The sequence below is a fragment of the Pan paniscus genome, chromosome 6 (assembly GCF_029289425.2).
Source record: "Pan paniscus chromosome 6, NHGRI_mPanPan1-v2.0_pri, whole genome shotgun sequence".
Lineage (NCBI taxonomy): Eukaryota > Metazoa > Chordata > Mammalia > Primates > Hominidae > Pan > Pan paniscus.
The window spans coordinates 30,994,581-31,012,920 of record NC_073255.2 but is presented as its reverse complement, the minus strand read 5'-3'; the positions used below and the strand labels follow the sequence as shown (position 1 = coordinate 31,012,920).

The window sequence follows — 18,340 nt, the reverse complement described above, 5'->3', positions numbered from 1 at the left end:
TGAGGCAGGAGGACTGCCTGAGTCCAGGAGGTTGAGGCTGCAGTGAGTCGTGACAGCGCTGCCACACTCCAGCCTAACAGAATGAGATCTCGTCTCAAAAAATAATTTTTACAGTCAATACTTATTTACATTTACTCCAATTTGTTTTTTTAAAACCAATTTATCGATGCTTCATCTCACTCCTGGCCTTTATGCTTTAGCCTCTTTCTAGTTGAAAGAACTCTTCAGAGTTCTTTTTAGAGAGGACCTGTAATTCCATTTTTGTTACATGGAATTATTTTGAGACAGTCTTGCCCTGTCGCCCAGGCTGGAGAGCACTGGTGAGATCTCAGCTCACTGCAATCTCCGCCTCCTGGGTTCAAGTGATTGATTCTTGTGTCTCAGCCTCCCGAATAGCTGGGACTACAGGCATGTGTCACTGCACCTGGCCAATTTTTATATTTTTAGTAGAGATGGGGTTTTGCCATGTTGGCCAGGCTTGTCTTGAACTACTGACCACAGGTGATCCACCCGCCTTGGCCTCACAAAGAGTTGGGATTACAGGCATGAGACACCATGCCCGGCCTACATGGAATTATTTTGCCTTCATGCTTAAATGATGAGTTAACTGGTAAAAATATAAGGTTTAATGTTTTCCCTCAGTACTCTGTCTTATGGCATTTATTACTACTGGTAAGTTTGCTCTCAGTGTTATTTATAATGAAACTTTTCTATCTCAGGTAATTTAAAAAATGTTTCTTCTTAGTTCTTGATGTTCTGTTTCAATCTGGTATGTCTAGGACTTAATTTGTTTTCGTTAGGAGCTCTGTGTAGTCCTTTAATCTGAGGACTTTTCTGGAAATATTTTGCCATAAACTCATTTTAAATATTGCTTCTCTTTCATATTTTATAGTTTCTTCTGGGACTCCTATTAGAAGTAACTTAGATTTTTCTCTTCTATCATTGTCTCAACTTTGCTTTTATATTTTGCATCTTCTCTGTGGTATATTCTAGATAATTTTCTTAGATCTTTCTTCCAACTTACCCTTTTCTTTAGCTGTTCACATCACTTCCACTGAATTTTCAATGAAAATGACTTTTTTCATATCTAGAATTTCATTTGGGCTCTTTTCTAGATCTTTTTCTTTTTTCATGATAGTCTGTTCTTGCCTTATAGATTCTGTTCCTATGAACAATTTAAACACTGATTTAGAGTCTTTTTCAGAGGACTAGGAATCCTGACTTTTGCATATGCTGACTCATGGCTATTTATGTCATTTTTAATTCTTAAAAGGTGAGCATTTTGGGAAGCAGTTTTGCATTTTTCTTTTCAAGAACCAGTGTTTATATCATTTTCCAGACTGTACTTCTCTTGGCCGAGGATTCTTGATGGTGATGGTAGTGTGCATTCAGATCTTATATCTAGCTTTGGGGCCCCCACTGGGGTTCTGATTTCTAAAGGGTAGCTAGAATTGTACCAGTCCCCATTTCCTAGATATTCTTCTAGAGTTGTCATCTGGAAGAATGGAAATGCCAGTGATTCACTGGTCTAACTCATTTCTGTTTTATTTCAACAAGCTTTAAAAGCACCTACTAAGTAATAGCCCAATAAAAGAACAGAAATATCTTGTCAGAGCTACTATAAGAAATGTGGCTGGGTGCAGTGGCTCACACCTGTAATCCCAGCACTTTGGGAGGCCAAAGTGGGCAGATTGCTTGAGCCCAGGAATTTGAGACCAGCCTGAGCAACATGGTGAAACCCCACTTCTACTGAAAATACAAAAAATTAGCTGGGCATGGTGGTGTGCACCTATAGCCCCAGTTACTTGGGAGGCTGAAGTGGGAGATCACCTGAGCCCGGGAGGTTTAGGCTGCAGTGCGCGCCACTGCACTTTAGCCTGGGTGACAGAGTGAGATCCTGTCTCCCCCGCCGCCTTCCTCAAAAAAAAAAAAAGTGTTAAGTACACGAAGATGTGACGTAAATGCTCAGGCTAGGAACATGGAGGTAACACAATGAGGAACCAAGCCTGATAAGAATTAGGCACAAATGCCTGGCTTTGAATGATTAATATGTTTCTGAAAAGTTTTGTCCAAATTGATGTTTGTCCTATGTCAAATTACATTTTAAATTCTCTCCAAGGAAGCTCCCTACTTCATTTGTCTCCTCATTAATATTTAGTAAGTGCCTAGTCTGTGCCTAGCAGTGAATTAGTTTGTTACAGGTAGAAGTAAACAGTTCTTGCTTTTCTGGGAAGCCCAGTGAGGGAGTAAAGACGAAGACATACCTGGGAGAAAGGCAATATACAATTCAGTGTTAAATAAGTGAAAGACTAGTGAAAACATCTTTTCCCTCAAACAGAGCTGTGAATACTCAGGGAAGTGGGCAGAAATGTTGTCCCCTTCAACATATATATGGTTCTGTCAGTATTTTAATATAATATAAAAGTCCATGGGTAATGATTTGACAATACACTATGTATGCTGTGGGGAGAGTGGTAAAACCATACAATGCATCCATGAATTAGGAAATAGATAAGTCAGAGGAGCTGGGGAGATACCAGCTGGGAAAAAAGAACAGGCAGTTGCCAAATGCCAGGCTGCAATTGAGGGTTACAAAAGGGTTAAAGCTCCACTGGTCAGAGTGAAAATGGGAGGGTTCCTTGGGGTGTGCTCTCTACCCCCTCCCCTTCATCTGAAGAATGTCAAAAAGGGCCTCAAGGAGACCACTTAGAACTTAGTGTGTATTTTCCCCAGTTTGGGGACACAGAAGCTTAGTGTCCCACTTTTGCCTGAGAAATATAAACGATGAGAAACCATGCAAGAGCCATAGTTAGGGAACTGAAAAAGGGTCTAAGGGCATGTTTCCAGGTGCTAGGCGGCCAGCAAATGGTTGAGAGGGCCACCTGGAGAGGTGAGATGCATGTATACCACAGAACATTCAGGGAAGAGTCCTAAAGGACCAGCTGCAGTGGAGATGCATTTGCCCCTGTCAAGAGGAAGACTCCCAGCTGTGGGGCCAGGGGTCTCCAAAGAACCTATACACGAAAAGGTGCCCACGTGACAAAGAGTTGTATAATATTTAAATGTATCGCGTGGTCAAGAGAAACAATTTCCTATGTTCTTAGCACCCCACACCCTCAACCCCAGAGAAATCAGCAGGGCAGGCCACACAAAACTGAGGGAAGATGCCGAATTTTAGCCCAGTGTGTTTTGTTTTGGATTTTTCTTTTTTGAGACAGGGTCCTGCTCTGTCACCCCGTCTGAAGTGCAGTGGCGTGATGACGGATCACTGCAGCCTCAACTTCCCAGGCTCAAGTGATCCTCCCACCTCAGCCTGCCAAACAGCTGGGACCACAGGCACACACCACTACGCCCAGCTAACTTTTGGTTCAGCGTTCTTGAAAATTACATTGGGTTATACTTTTTTTTTTTTTTTGAGACAGGGTCTCACTCTCTTGCCCAGGTTGGAGTGCACTGGTGTGATCACAGCTCACTGCAGCCTCGACCTCCCAGGCTCAGGTGATCCTCCCACCTCAGCCTTCTGGATAGCTAGGAGTACATGAACACAACACCACACCAACTAATTTTTGTAATTTTTGTGGAGATGGGGTTTTGCCATGTTGCCCAGGCTGATCTCCAACTCCTGGGCTCAAGCGATCTGCCTGCTTTGGCTTCCCAAAGTGCTGGGATTATAGGTGTGAGCAACTGTACATGGACACACTGGGTTATTCTTATCAATTGCTGCAGTGGGATGGCCAGAGCGATTTTCATTAGTATCTAGAATTTATGGGACCTGCCCTAGATTTCACCAAGGGGCTCTAGGTGGAAGCTGGAGGGGCAAGGGAGTGGTAGGCAGGCAAAGAGAACAAACCTGTTTTCTGATTTCATGCAAAATAATCAAGTAATGTTCCATGTAATATTACATGGCCAGGGCTACCATGATGACAGCTGTCTGAGAAGGGTCAGGGCATGGTACTCTCCATCCTCCAAGGTATTCAAAACACAGCCCTAAACTCCACATTCTGGGAAGGGGACATGCTAAAGCAGGTGATGCCTAAGAAAACCATCAGGGCAAGACCTGTGAGGGTATGCCTTCCAGGTGGAAGTGCCACGTGGTTATTAAATATCTCTAGAGTGCGTGTTTGCCATGCTTGTGGGCAGGACCTCAGCAGGGCTGAAGAGAAATCAGAGTACAGCCCAAATGAAAGGAGGAGGAAGCACAGATCGCAGAAAGCATCCATCCCTTCAGCCTGGCTCTGGGAGTTCATCTTTGTACACCTCTTCTCACAGCCAAAGAGTAAGGTTAGGCAATGAGGAGTTAAGGAGGTGGTCCCACTGGACCATGGATGCCCAACGGTTCAGCCAGGCCTGCCAGGAGACTGAACAAAGATTTCAGCCCAAGCCTTAGCTGACATCATGGGTGACTGGCTGTAGGGTTGGTCCTCGGCTTGCTCTCCTGGACTAGGCCAGCCTGGCTACCTGTTCATGTGGCTGGTTGAGGACTCCTAGGTTCACCATTTCTTCATCACTTGCCTTGGCAAACATAACTAGCAAAACCTGCTAGCAAGATCCTGGAAGGGGGCATGTGCACATACACACAAAATCTTGAGTTTAACCAGAGAAAACAATTGTATGGGCTAATTCATTTATAAATCAAATTACTACTCCCATAACTTAAAGACATAGGTATTTTCATATATTTGTTAATAGGAGAGCATACTGTTTTACATGCTCATTCTTGACACAAACTGTCAATGCCACAAAATCTACATTAAAACCAAAATGGCAAGGCTTGAATATTCTGACAGGCTTACCTCATTTCTACATTCAGTGGTCTTTTCTGCCTCGCAGTCAGGTTTCTCTGCTATTTTGTTTTCATCATCATTATTCTGCTGAAGTGAGTTCTCCTTCTGGGCCGACACCCTTTCTTCATTTTCCTCATGCTGGGAACTATGATCCACAGCTTCGTGCTTTTCTGTTAGTACCTCATTCTCCTATAAAAGTACGAAATTTCATCAAATAAGCAAACAGTCTTTAAAACTGCATTGTGCTTGTTGTTCAGGGACCATGAAAACCCACAAGTCAAAAGCTAAGACTGGCATTTCATTATTTCAGTATCAAAGAAACATTTAATTCAGAAACAAAGGTCAGTTTTACATCCTGTCCTGAGACAGGCTGTTCTAATCTGTGCAATTTAAATTAACATGCACTTATAAAGCCCCTGAATTTAAAATACTCATGAGTTAGATTAGATTTGGAAATTAATGTTGCCAGCAGGCAGTTTTAGTTTTCTGTTGAAAATTGATTCCTTCCTTCCTTCCTCCCTCCTTCCCTCCTTTCGACGGTCTCCCTCCATTGCTGAGCCTGGACTCTACTGCCGTGATCTCGGCTCGCTGCAACCTCCCTGCCTCGGGCTCCGGTGATTGTACTGCCTCGGCCCGCCCAGTGCCTGGGATTGCAGGCACGCGCCGCCATGCCTGACTGGTTTTTGTATTTTTGGTGGAGACGGGGTTTCGCCGTGTTGGCCGGGCTGGTCTCCAGCTCCTGACCTCGAGTGATCTGCCCGCCTCGGCCTCCCGAGGTGCTGGGATTGCAGAGGGAGTCTCACTCACTCAATGCTCAATGTTGCCCAGGCTGGAGTGCAGTGGCATGATCTCGGCTCGCTACAACCTCCACCTCCCAGCTGCCTGCCTTGGCCTCCCAAAGTGCTAAAATTACAGCTTCTGCCCGGCCGCCACCCCGTCTAGGAAGTGAGGAGCATCTCTGCCTGGCCACCCATCATCTGGGATGTAAGGAGCCCCTCTGCCCGGCCGCCCCGTCTGGGATGTGAGGAGCGCCTCTGCCCGGCCGCCCATCGTCTGGGATGTGAGGAGCGTCTCTGCCCGGCCGCCCATCGTCTGGGATGTGAGGAGCGTCTCTGCCCGGCCGCCCATCGTCTGGGATGTGAGGAGCGCCTCTGCCTGGCCGCCCATCGTCTGGGATGTGAGGAGCACCTCTGCCCGGCCGCCCATCGTCTGGGATGTGAGGAGCGCCTCTGCCCGGCCGCCCATCGTCTGGGATGTGAGGAGCCCCTCTGCCCAGCTGCCACCCCGTCTAGGAAGTGAGGAGCATCTCTGCCTGGCCGCCCATCATCTGGGATGTGAGGAGCACCTCTGCCCGGCTGCCCCGTCTGGGAGGTGAGGAGTGCCTCTGCCCGGCTGCCCATTGTCTGGGATGTAAGGAGCGCCTCTGCCCGGCCGCCCATCATCTGGGATGTGAGGAGCGCCTCTGCCTGGCCACCCCGTCTGGGATGTGAGGAGCGCCTCTGCCCGGCCGCCCCGTCTGGGATGTGAGGAGCGCCCTCTGCCCGGCCGCCCCGTCTGGGAAGTGAGGAGCGTCTCTGCCTGGCCACCCCGTCTAGGAAGTGAGGAGTGCCTCTGCTGGCTGCCCCGTCTGGGAAGTGAGGAGCGCCTCTGCCTGGCTGCTGTGCAATCTTCCAAGTGTGAAGTGACAGCCTTTCTGCAGGTGTACCCAACAGCTCCGAAGAGACAGTGACCATCGAGAACGGGCCATGATGATGATGGCGGTTTTGTCAAAAAGAAAAGGGGGAAATGTGGGGAAAAGAACGAGAGATCAGATTGTTACTGTGTCTGTGTAGAAAGAAGTAGACACAGGAGACTCCATTTTGTTCTGTACTAAGAAAAATTCTTCTGCCTTGGGATGCTGTTAATCTATAACCTTACTTCCAACCCCCTGCTCTCTGAAACATGTGCTGTGTCAACTCAGGGTTAAATGGATTAAGGGCGGTGCAAGATGTGCTTTGTTAAACAGATGCTTGAAGGCAGCATGCTCATTAAGAGTCATCACCGCTCCCTAATCTCAAGTACCCAGGGACACAAACACTGCAGAAGGCCCCAGGGACCTCTGCCTAGGAAAACCAGAGACCTTTGTTCACGTGTTTATCTGCTGACCTTCTCTCCACTATTATCCTATGACCCTGCCACATCCCCCTCTCCAAGAAACACCCAAGAATGATCAATAAATACTAAAAAAAAAAAAAAAGAAAAAATTGATCAAACAGCTAAGTTGGAAGCAAACACTGATCAAATATGGAAACTTATTTTTTTTTTTTTTGACAGAGTCTTGCTCTGTCGCCCAGGCTGGAGTGCAGTGGCATGATCTTGGCTCACTACAAGCTCGGCCTCCCGGGTTCACGCCATTCTCCTGCCTCAGCCTCCCCAGTAACTGGGACTACAGGCGCCCGGCACCACACCCAGCTAATTTTTATTGTATTTTTAGTAGACACAGGGTTTCACCATGTTAGCCAGGATGGTCTCGATCTCCTGACCTCGTGATCCGCCCGCCTCGGCCTCCCAAAGTGCTGGGATTACAGGCATGAGCCACCGCACCTGGCGGAAACTATTATTATAAACTATTAATTCTGGTTCTCTCTGAAGGTTGGCAACAGGGTGGGAAAGAGTTTACTTCACTTTATACGTGTCTATAACTGTGAATATTTTACAACAAACACATATTGCTTTATTTATTTATTTTTTTGAGTCTCACTCTGTCGCCCAGGGTGGAGGGCAGTGGCGAGATCTCGGCTCACGGCAGGCTCCGCCTCCCGGGTTCACACCATTCTCCTGCCTCAGCCTCCCGAGTAGCTGGGACTACAGGCGCCTGCCACCACGCCCAGCTATTTTTTTTTTTTTTTTTTTTTGGTATTTTTAGTAGAGACGGGGTTTCACCGTGTTAGCCAGGATGGTCTCAATCTCCTGACCTCATGATCCGTCTGCCTCAGCCTCCCAAAGTGCTGGGATTACAGGCATGAGCCACCACGCCCCGCCATATTCCTTTTATAATCAGGAAAATGATAAATGTAAAACATCTCCACAGATCTATACTTATTTACCCAGATAAGTCCTTCTACCTTAATTTACTTTATAAATAAGGAGACCTAAATAATTAAAAGGCTAGAGAATTCTTCTAAGCATTCAAATATGGTTACCATTAGAGTGTACTGCATATTCAGATAGTTTCAACTATCATGTTAAAAGCTCTCTGGATGTATTTTTTCCCTATAACATTAAAGCTTGTCAAACTTTTTCACAATTTCTGTTTCTTCCAGGAACAGGACACACTGGCACATCCTTTTCCCACCAAACCACAGAAAAACATTTTTAAGTGAAGGTTGAAGAAATGGAAATTTACAGATGCCAGAAGAAAGGATAAAAATCAAGGCAAGATAAGAAAAAAGGAGGCTGATGTTCTGCTGGTCCACTTGGTTTACTGGCTTCTCTGTCTGATTGTGCCTAACTCTGACACTGTGCCTTCCCTCTAGACACTGTAGATGATGTTTAGTCCTAGCTCAATCAGTCTCTCCCTTTGCACATTCCGTTACAACCCTGCTCATGTGCTCAAGATATTGCTCCCGCTACTCTCCCCTCTCTTCTGCATCAACAGTTCTTTCTCATCTACTGGACAATTCCCATCAGCCTACTATCATACACGAATACCCCCACCTTTAAAAACCCCTCCCTTGGTCCCACACTGGTCTTCAGATTCCATCCCATTTTTTGCTCCCCTTGACAGCAAAAACCTCCAAAGAGTATCTGTACTCAGTGTATTTTCTCTTCACCCATCAGCAAAATTTGACTTCGTTACCATCTCCTCCTGGAAACAGCTTCTTCACCTGGCATCCAAGTACCTCTCTATTCTCCTACCTCATCAAGAACTTCTTCTGCTTTGCTGATTCTTCATCCCCTTGATATCTAAACATAGCAATGTCCCAAGGCTCAGTTCTCAGGTCCACCAAGCACTCTCCCACTTCACAGCCCTTGTATTTGCAGCCCTTTCTGCCTGTAAGCTCTCTCAACCCTCTTATCCTCCTGACCCCAGGTCTCTTCAAATATTTAGCATCTCAGTTTTCTTTCTTAATCTCTCTATATAAAAAACTACATCAAAATCTTTTTCCCTTATCTTGCTTTATTTTTTCTCCATAGCATTTAGCACCAGCTGATATATTACCATGTTTATTTGTTTGCTGTTTGTCCTACTAGAATGCTAGTTTTTTGAAGGCAAGGGCTCTGTCTGCTTGGTTCCTGCTGTTGGCCACTTCGTAACCCAGATTCTGGCACATAACAGACCCTTGCTACATATTTGTTGAATAGCTGAACTCTTAGACACAATATCCTAAGACTTTGATAGAGATCTTACTTCTGATAGATTGTTCTTTCCTGCAACAATACTGATTCCTGTATAAATCTGGGGAAGGAAGAAAAGGTGACTGATCACTTTTTACCTCTCATCTTTTGCCAAGGTAAGGTTTTTTGTGGTTGTTAAATCTGAATATAATTAAATTAAAAACTTTGGATACCCGAGGCAGCTAACTTTGTTTAAAAACTTGCTAGTGGTAGAGAGAGAAACTTCTAATCTCGAAATCAAATGATGTATTTTAGAACCATGAAGCAAAGTCCCCTCAATCTGTAATATGTGCATTAATACAACACACATGGACACACACAAACATGCAAACACAAGAATATCACCTATATTACACAAATAATAACGGGGAAACAAGTGGTTGATATAGATCAAGCCCATAGAGAAATTGATCAAGCAAACTTTAGTCTGGGAAGGCTTTTTTTGTAGGGGAAACTTTTTGAGCGTAATGAATTGGTAACAAAGGTATGTAAGATGTCTTGTCTGAAAACTCAGGAAGAGAAGGACTGGAGGCAGAGAAATTCTATATGATCAAAATTCACACTACAGGAAGCCAAAATTAGGTATAATATAATAATGGATCATAACTCATTGAATAAAATGAGTTGAATAAAAGAATCAAGGAGTGCACTCAAATATAAACAAATAAATGAAGGAAAAAGGAAATCTTTCTTATAGTAGAATACAAATAATAGAATACAAAAAGGAGAATGATGAATTAGAAAACCATCAATGGATGCTTAATTTAAGGAGTGAAAATTTTATGAGAAATAAGATACTTAAATAGTCTCAAAGTATCGCTCTGCAGATTACTTGTTAATTACAAAAAGAAAAATAATAACACTACAGGAGAAATCTGGCAGACACCATCTAAATCAAATGGTCAACTCTATCATCAAAATACGAAGTTAAACCAACATCGTGGTCTCCTGATATGGAGGACACAATACCATTTCTGTGATTTTCTCACCAAAAATTCATAATCTCAATCTAATCATTGAGGAAACATCAGATAAATCAACATTGGGGGTCATTTTTACAAACTAACTGATTGATGCCCTTCAACAATCTAAAGGTGAAGAAACACTGAGAGAGGAGTGTTTCCACATTACAGGTGACTAAAGAGACTCGGCAAATACATACTGACAGATTCTGAAAATGGACTGTAGATTAGATAGTAGCCTTACATTCAGATTAAATGTCCTGATTTGATAACTGGGTATAGAAAAGAAAATCACTGTTCTTAGGAAATATACACTAATAAGTATCTGGGTGATGAGGGATGCAATGGTTTCAATTCACATATGTATACAGAGAGACATCGTTATTAATATAGCTAAATGAGGCAAGACATAAATAGGTAAATCTGGGTAAAGGGTATATATATGCCATTTTTAAAAGTTTGAAATTATATTTAGCTAAAAGGTTCACCTAAAAATGCCTACATAGCAAAATCACTTTGGCTAAGGCAACAGCAAAGGGTTAGCCCAGAATTTCTCCCATTAAATTTTCTGTTTATTTGTATTTTGCCCCCAAGGGTATAGACATATAAACTTTAATATTTTCAACTCTTCTAACATTTAAATTTCTTATTTCATTTTCTTATCTAATTGCTTTAGCTATGCTTCCCAAATAATGCTAAATAATAATGGTGATACCTGATATTGTTGCTGATGAATTTAATGAGAATGCTTCACCAATAAGGATGACTTGTATTTGAGATACAGTCAGTCATTTTAAATTGAGTATCAAATACAACACTAGTGCTGGGAATACGACAGTAAAAAATACAATCAGACCCTGCCCCCTTCACATCTTACATTCTATTTTTGTTTTTTCTGTAGAGATGGGGTCTTGCTATGTTGCCCAGGCTAGTCAAACAATTCTTCCTCCTTGGCCTCCCAAAACACTGGGATTATAGGTGTGGGTCATCACTCCTGGCCAGATCTCACATTCTAAAGAGAGAGGGAACCAAAAATACAAGTGAGCTAATGAAATAACTGCAAGTTATGGTAAGTGAAAGAGCTAGCTAGCTATGTGAAAAAAGGTCGAGACAAAGGAATTCAAGGCATAGATAATATCCAAACGGTATACTCATTTGCCTCTTACCATAGTTTATTTAACTGGCTTTTTTTTTTTCTTTTCAGAAGGAGTTTTGATCTTGTTGCCCAGGCTGGAGTGCAATGGCGCGATCTCAGCTCACCGCAACCTCCACCTGCAGGGTTCCAGCGATTCTCCTGCCTCAGCCTCCCGAGTAGCTGGGATTACAGGTGCCTGCCACCACACCCAGATAATTTTTGTATTTTTAGTAGAAACGAGGTTTCACCATGTTGAACAAGTTGGTCTCAAACTCCTGACTTCAGGTGATCCACCTGCCAGCCTCCCAAAGTACTGGGATTACAGGCATGAACCACCACGCCCAGCCTAACTGGCTTCTTAATGGTGCATAGTTGTTTCTAATCTTTTCTTAGATATTAAAATCTCCTCATCCATACTTCTTTGCACACGTGTGCAAGTAGGATACATTCCTGGAATTTATGCTGGGTCAATGGATATGTGTGTTTTTTATTTGATGGATTCTACTGAAAAGCCCTTCAAAAAAGTTTGTGCCAATTATAATTCCTACCAACAATGGATAAAAGTGCCAATCTGATAGATGAAAACTGGTGATCATGGCTTACTGCAGCCTCAAACTCTTGGGCTCAAGTGATCCTCTCACCTCTCAGCTTCCCCAGTAGCTGGGACTACAGAAACATGCCACCATGCCTGGCTAATGTTTACTTTTTGTAGAGATAAGGGTCTTGCTGTTTTGCCCAGGCTGGTTTCAAAACTTCTAGGCTCAAGTGATCCTCTCCACTCAGCCTTCCAAAAGGACTGAGTCATGCAGGCCAAGAGCGAGTCAGGGTCTTCTTTGATGTGCTTTTTTAGGCCTTGGTATCATTGTTATCCTGGTTTTGAAAAAAGAATTGGGAAGTTTTATTTAACAATGGAATTCCTTATACTTGGAATATTTGAAAGAAATCCCCTTGAATTCTGTCTGTGCCAGGAGTTTTTTGTTTTTCTGAAGAAACTATTCTGACAACTTTTTAAACTTATTTCATGGGATATACCAACAGACATCCAAAAAGGGTGTTCCAACCTACACTGCCATCTGGTATGTGAGCAAACCCATTTCCTCACACCCCACCTACCTTGGGTTTGTTTCTTAATATTTGCTAATTAAAAGGTGAGAAACACAGCTCATTAGCAGGACAGTCTTGCAGGTATCAGCGTACATAGGAAACGAGGGGTGAATATGAAGATAGTAGGGGCACAACTCTGGACTGAGGTGGGGACAGATTCGAAATGTTAGAGTGCCTGCCTGCTCTTAAAGATGAGCAACTGAAAGAGCCAAGGGAAGGAAGGTAGTGGCTACAGTGGATATTTCTTCTTTAGCCGGGTAGGGAGAGGAAGACACCAAGACCTGGGGGCCATGTCACATCAGTCTTGAAAACCTGGTTTCCTTAGAGGGCCCCTTCCAGCTCTGACACTCCAAAGGTCTATGAATAAGTGACCGTATAATTTATCACCAAACCCATCCACTTTTGAGAGGGTAAGAGGGTACTATTAACAATTAGGCTGGGCAACAAGCATAAACCAGGACTATCCCATATGGTGACCCACCTGAGGCCACAGGGGAAGAAGAGACTGCATAGCTCTTAAGAAGGGGAAGAAGAGACTGCATAGCTCTTAAGAAGCATTTTTTTTTTTTTTTTTTTTTTTTGGTAGAGACGGGGTCTCGCCATGTTGCCCAGGCTGGTCTTGAACTTCTGGGCTCAAGCAGTCCTCCCACCTCAGCCTCCCAAAGGGCTGGGATTACAGGCGTGAGCCACCACGCCCGGCCACTCTCAAGAATCTGGATGGCAGACTGAATTCCACAGACTGAGGGAAGAAAAATACTTCAACCTGCACAGACTTAGGTATTGAATAAGTATCTTCTTAGATGGTCCTTCCTGTATTCATTCAACTTTTCTTTCTTGAGAGCCTATTGTGAAGCAAATATAATAAACACAACAAGCATTGTAAGTGATAAATTAGAGGAAGCATTTCCTCCAGGGCTAGTGGGATGCATGTGGAGATGTGCAGCCCAGGTCCCCTTCAAAGGAGGACTTGTGGCTATTCCCACATACCTGTGGGCAGCCAGCCTCCAGCAGCCAAGAGTCGCCTCCCCTAAGGTCACACCCATCCCAGTGTGCCCACATCCCATGACCTGTCAGGCGAGGGTAAACAGACAAGGCCATCTTGGCCCAATGTGGGACAAGTCTGATGCATCCATGTCAGCCCAGGTGCTGGGTTCTGCCAGCCTGCATCACAGTTCGACTTCTGCTTCTGTCTAATCCTGCCTGTCTCCAGTTATTGATCCCAATGGCTCCCCCTAATAAACCTCCTTCACACTAAAGGCAGTCTCAGAGTCTGCTTCCCAGAGAACCCAACTTGTAACAGTTAGCAATTATTCTACCTTGAGGGAGAGAGAGGGAGAATCTCAAGGCAGGGAGGAGTGGAGGATTTACTACTGTAATATTTACAAAGTAAAAAAGGCCTATGGAATTTGTAATATAATTTGCAATTGCTTCTTGGCCTTTTGGCTAGAATCAAGTGTAATATAATGTGCAGTCTGCAAAGCCCAAAATAGCCTAGTGGCTAGGAGGTCCCAAGTTCAAAACAGCTGAGTAAAAAGACCTATCCTACCCAGTAGCTGGGTAACATTGGGCCAGTTGCTAAACCTCTTTGACCCTCAGTTTCCCCATGTGTGAAATGAGAAGATAATATCTAATTCATATTTTAAGGAATTAGTTGAAAACAGCCCCTTCAGGAACACTTCTCCCCTGCTGGTGGGAATGTAAACCACTATGGAAAACAGTACGGAGATTCCTTAAAGAACTAAGAGTAGAACTACCATTTGATCCAGCAATCCCACTACTGGGTATCTACCCAGAGGAAATGAAGTCATTATACAAAAAAGATACTTGCATACGCATGTTTATAGCAGCACAATTCGCAATTCCAAAAATGTAGTATCAGCACAAATGCCCATCAATGAGTGGATAAAGAAATTGTGAGATAGAAATATATCTATAATCTCTCTATATATAGATTATATATATTATATATAATCTCTATATTATATGTATATAATCATATAATATATATATGATGGAATACTACTCAGCCATAAAAAAGAACGAATTAATGGCATTCACAGCAACCTGGATGGAAATGGAGACTATTATTCTAAGTGAAGTAACTCAGGAAGAGAAAACCAAACATGTTTGGTATGTTCTCACTCATAAATGGGAGCTAAGCTATGAGGATACAAAGGCATAAGAATGACAAGAATGTCCGGGCACAGTGGCTCACGCCTATAATCCCACCATTTTGGGAGGCTGAGGCAGGTGGATCACCTGAGGTCAGGAGTTTGAGACCAGCCTGGGCAACATGGTGAAACCCTGTCTCTACTTAAAATACAAAAATTAGCCAGGTGTGGTGGCGTGTGCCTGTAGTCCCAGCTATTTGGGAGGCTGAGGCAGGAAAATAACTTGAACCCAGGAGGTGGAGGTTGCAGTGAGCCGAGATCACACCATTGCACTCCAGTCTGGGTGACAGAGTATGACTCTGTCTCAAAAAAAAAAAGAAAAAAAAAGACAAGAATGACACAATGGATTTCAAGGACTTGGGGGGAGGCAGGAAGGGAGAGAGGGGGGTGAGGGATAAAAGACTACAAATTGGGTTCAGTGTATACTACTTGGGTGACGGGTGCACCAAAATCTCACAAATCGCCACTAAAGAACTCACTCATGTAAGCACACACCACCTGTTTGGAAATAAAAAATTAAAAATAATTAAAAAATTAAAAAATCAGATATTCATTTTAAAAATAGCCCCTTCATATGTGTAAGCTGCTATATAAACATGAATTACTCCTTGCTACTGCTTTTTGATTCTGAAGATTTGCAATTAATGATTAACTGCCAATAACTCAATCCGGATTTCAAGAGAAAGCAAAACCAGCTAGCCCTAGTAGCCAGTAATTATTATCTCTGCTTTCTTTTTCTGTTTTTCTTCTCAACTCAATGACATGGAGCTGAGATACAGAGTATGTTTTACTAGTTCTGTTGCGTAGTCTTGAGGTTTATAGTTCATGCTCTTTATTTAAAGAATAGACAAGTTAAACCCATCATTAAGTTACTTTTCATTTGTGAGCAGGTGACTTTTACCCTTGTGGGGCTGGGACAATTAAAAAAAAAAAAGTACATTTTCACACCTGCCACACAGGAAGCTATCGTAAACTTGTGAGCTGGGGCCCTTAGTCACAACTAAACACCTACTGACTTGTACAGAACTGGCACCTGCTGGAAAGGCCTGCCCTACCACATCCCTCTGGCTGGTAACTGACCCATCTGTGCTCTGTGAGGATCCAGAATGTTCTCAGTTTGGGCCCTTTAACCAAAACTGGGTGCTCCTGTCTCTAAAATCCCATGTCTTCTAGGTTTTCTCTTATGGCACTTATCCTGTTCTATCTAAAATCACAAATTATATGGGTCTTTTCTTTCCTACTGGCTGTAAACATGATACCTGCCCTCCAGCCATTCACCTTTGCCACCCGGGTAAGGAGCAGAGCAGAAGAGTCTTGCGCAAAGGTTTTCTGAATCAGTAATGTAGTGGAAAGGGGAAGAAAGGAGCAAAGCTGGCCTTTTCTTTTCTCCTTGCAAAGTCTCTGAAGCCCATGTCTACTGGCAAGTGTGCCGCTTATGCTGTACTGGGATCTGAGTCATGTGGTAGAGGGTTTGCCCCTGAAAATACCCTTTGTGAACAGCCTCGACTGCTTTAGCTAGGCCTTTCATTTATTCATCTGGAGGAGGAGGGATGGAGACCTGCTTTTACCTCTAGGGTTGGAAGAACCTTCAAAGACAAAGAACAGTGTGGTGCCTATGAGAAGGATGACGTCAGAGGGAGAGTGGTAAGGCCAAAGCACTCTGAGGCCTGTCTCTAGGCTGAAGGCAAGCTAGAGTCATCAGGGCTAGAGAGAAACATGGAGCCAGATAAAGAGAGACTGTGTCCTGTTTGGCCTGGGTGGTTTTTAATAGTGGTTTGTAATAATTCCAGCTTGTGTTGATTGAGCACTGGCTGTAGGCCAGGCCCTATGTACATTATCTCATTGAAGCTGCTCGGCATCCCTGTAAGGTAGGTATTGTTATTACAGAGGAGGAAACTGAGACACAGAGAGGTTAAACAGCTTGCCTTAAGTCACACAGCTAGTAAATGACAGAACCAGGATTTGGCGGCAGGCATTTTTATTTCACAGCCAGCTCTTGGCCACAGTACTGGTTCTTGTTTGCCCCTCCAGGTCCATGTGTGTCCCTGAGAAACTCTAGGGCTCCTGTGCTGGCTGGCTTCCAGCTGGGTTCACCAGGGGAAGGCTAGAGCAGAACACAGGTATAGCCAAGGGGGAGGTCAGAGCATTTCCTCCATGATCCACGATGACAGCCCCTCATCCTGGGTTCCAGCAATTCCTTCCATCCCTTCTCACCGGGAGCCTCTGGGCACTCCAACGTCCCTGTCTGCCCCTGACCACATGGCTGTAAGAAGTCATTCATTTAAGTCTCTTCCTTTGAGCCATCCAGGGTGAATTCTTTCCCCCCGCCCCACCCACTTGCTTCACACTGCATCACACAGATTACAACAGCAGTGCTGGCAGAAGCTGACTGCATACAAATCCAGTAAAGCACCTGTCTGCTTGAATATTACTTTATCATGCAAAAACAGCTGGATACAATGCAAGGTATGGATCTTGTCGGATTGTGATTCAAACAAACCAACTATGAAAAATTATTCATGAGATAACAGGAAATTTGAACAGTGACTAGATATGTGATGATTATTAAAGAATCCTAGCCAGCTTTGACAAAATTCAACAACACTTCATGCTAAAAACTCTCAATAAATTAGGTATTGATGGGACGTATCTCAAACTAATAAAAGCTATCTATGACAAACCCACAGCCAATATCATACTGAATGGGCAAAAACTGGAAGCATTCCCTTTGAAAACTGGCACAAGACAGGTATGCCTTCTCTCACCACTCCTATTCAACATAGTGTTGGAAGTTCTGGCCAGGGCAATTAGGCAGGAGAAGGAAATAAAGGGTATTCAATTAGGAAAAGAGGAAGTCAAATTGTCCCTGTTTGCAGACGACATGATTGTATATCTAGAAAACCCCATTGTCTCAGCCCAAAATCTCCTTAAGCTGATAAGCAACTTCAGCAAAGTCTCAGGATACAAAATCAATGTGCAAAAATCACAAGCATTCTTATACACCAATAACAGACAAACAGAGAGCCAAATCATGAGTGAACTCCCATTCACAGTTGCTTCAAAGAGAATAAAATACATAGGAATCCAACTTACAAGGGATGTGAAGGACCTCTTCAAGGAGAACTACAAACCACTGCTCAACGAAATAAAAGAGGATACAAACAAATGGAAGAACATTCCATGCTCATGGGTAGGAAGAATCAATATCGTGAAAATGGCCATATTGCCCAAGGTAATGTATAGATTCAATGCCATCCCCATCAAGCTACCAATGACTTTCTTCACAGAATTGGAAAAAACTACTTTAAAGTTCATATGGAACCAAAAAAGAGCCCGCATTACCAAGTCAATCCTAAGCCAAAGGAACAAAGCTGGAGGCATCACGCTACCTGACTTCAAACTATACTACAAGGCTACAGTAACCAAAACAGCATGGTACTGGTACCAAAACAGAGATATAGACCAATGGAACAGAACAGAGCCCTCAGAAATAATGCCACATATCTGCAACTATCTGATCTTTGACAAACCTGGCAAAAACAAGCAATGGGGAAAGGATTCCCTATTTAATAAATGGTGCTGGGAAAACTGGCTAGCCATATGTAGAAAGCTGAAACTGTATCCTTTCCTTACACCTTATACAAAAATTAATTCAAGATGGATTAAAGACTTAAATGTTAGACCTAAAACCATAAAAACCCTAGAAGAAAACCTAGGCAATACCATTCAGGACATAGGCATGGGCAAGGACTTCATGTCTAAAACACCAAAAGCAATGGCAACAAAAGCCAGAATTGACAAATGGGA

At 43.5% G+C, this 18,340-nt stretch overlaps 1 protein-coding gene across 2 annotated transcripts in view; it reads right to left on the bottom strand.

The window, feature by feature from the left end:
- Nucleotides 1–18,340, bottom strand: part of NFE2L3 (NFE2 like bZIP transcription factor 3) — a 35,027-nt gene that overhangs the window by 4,216 nt on the left and 12,471 nt on the right. For both annotated transcript variants that reach the window (XM_008960031.4, XM_034963828.3), the window contains exon 2: nt 4,794–4,973. In XM_008960031.4, coding sequence (XP_008958279.2) covers nt 4,794–4,973 — 180 coding nt within the window. The remainder of the gene's footprint in view (nt 1–4,793; nt 4,974–18,340) is intronic.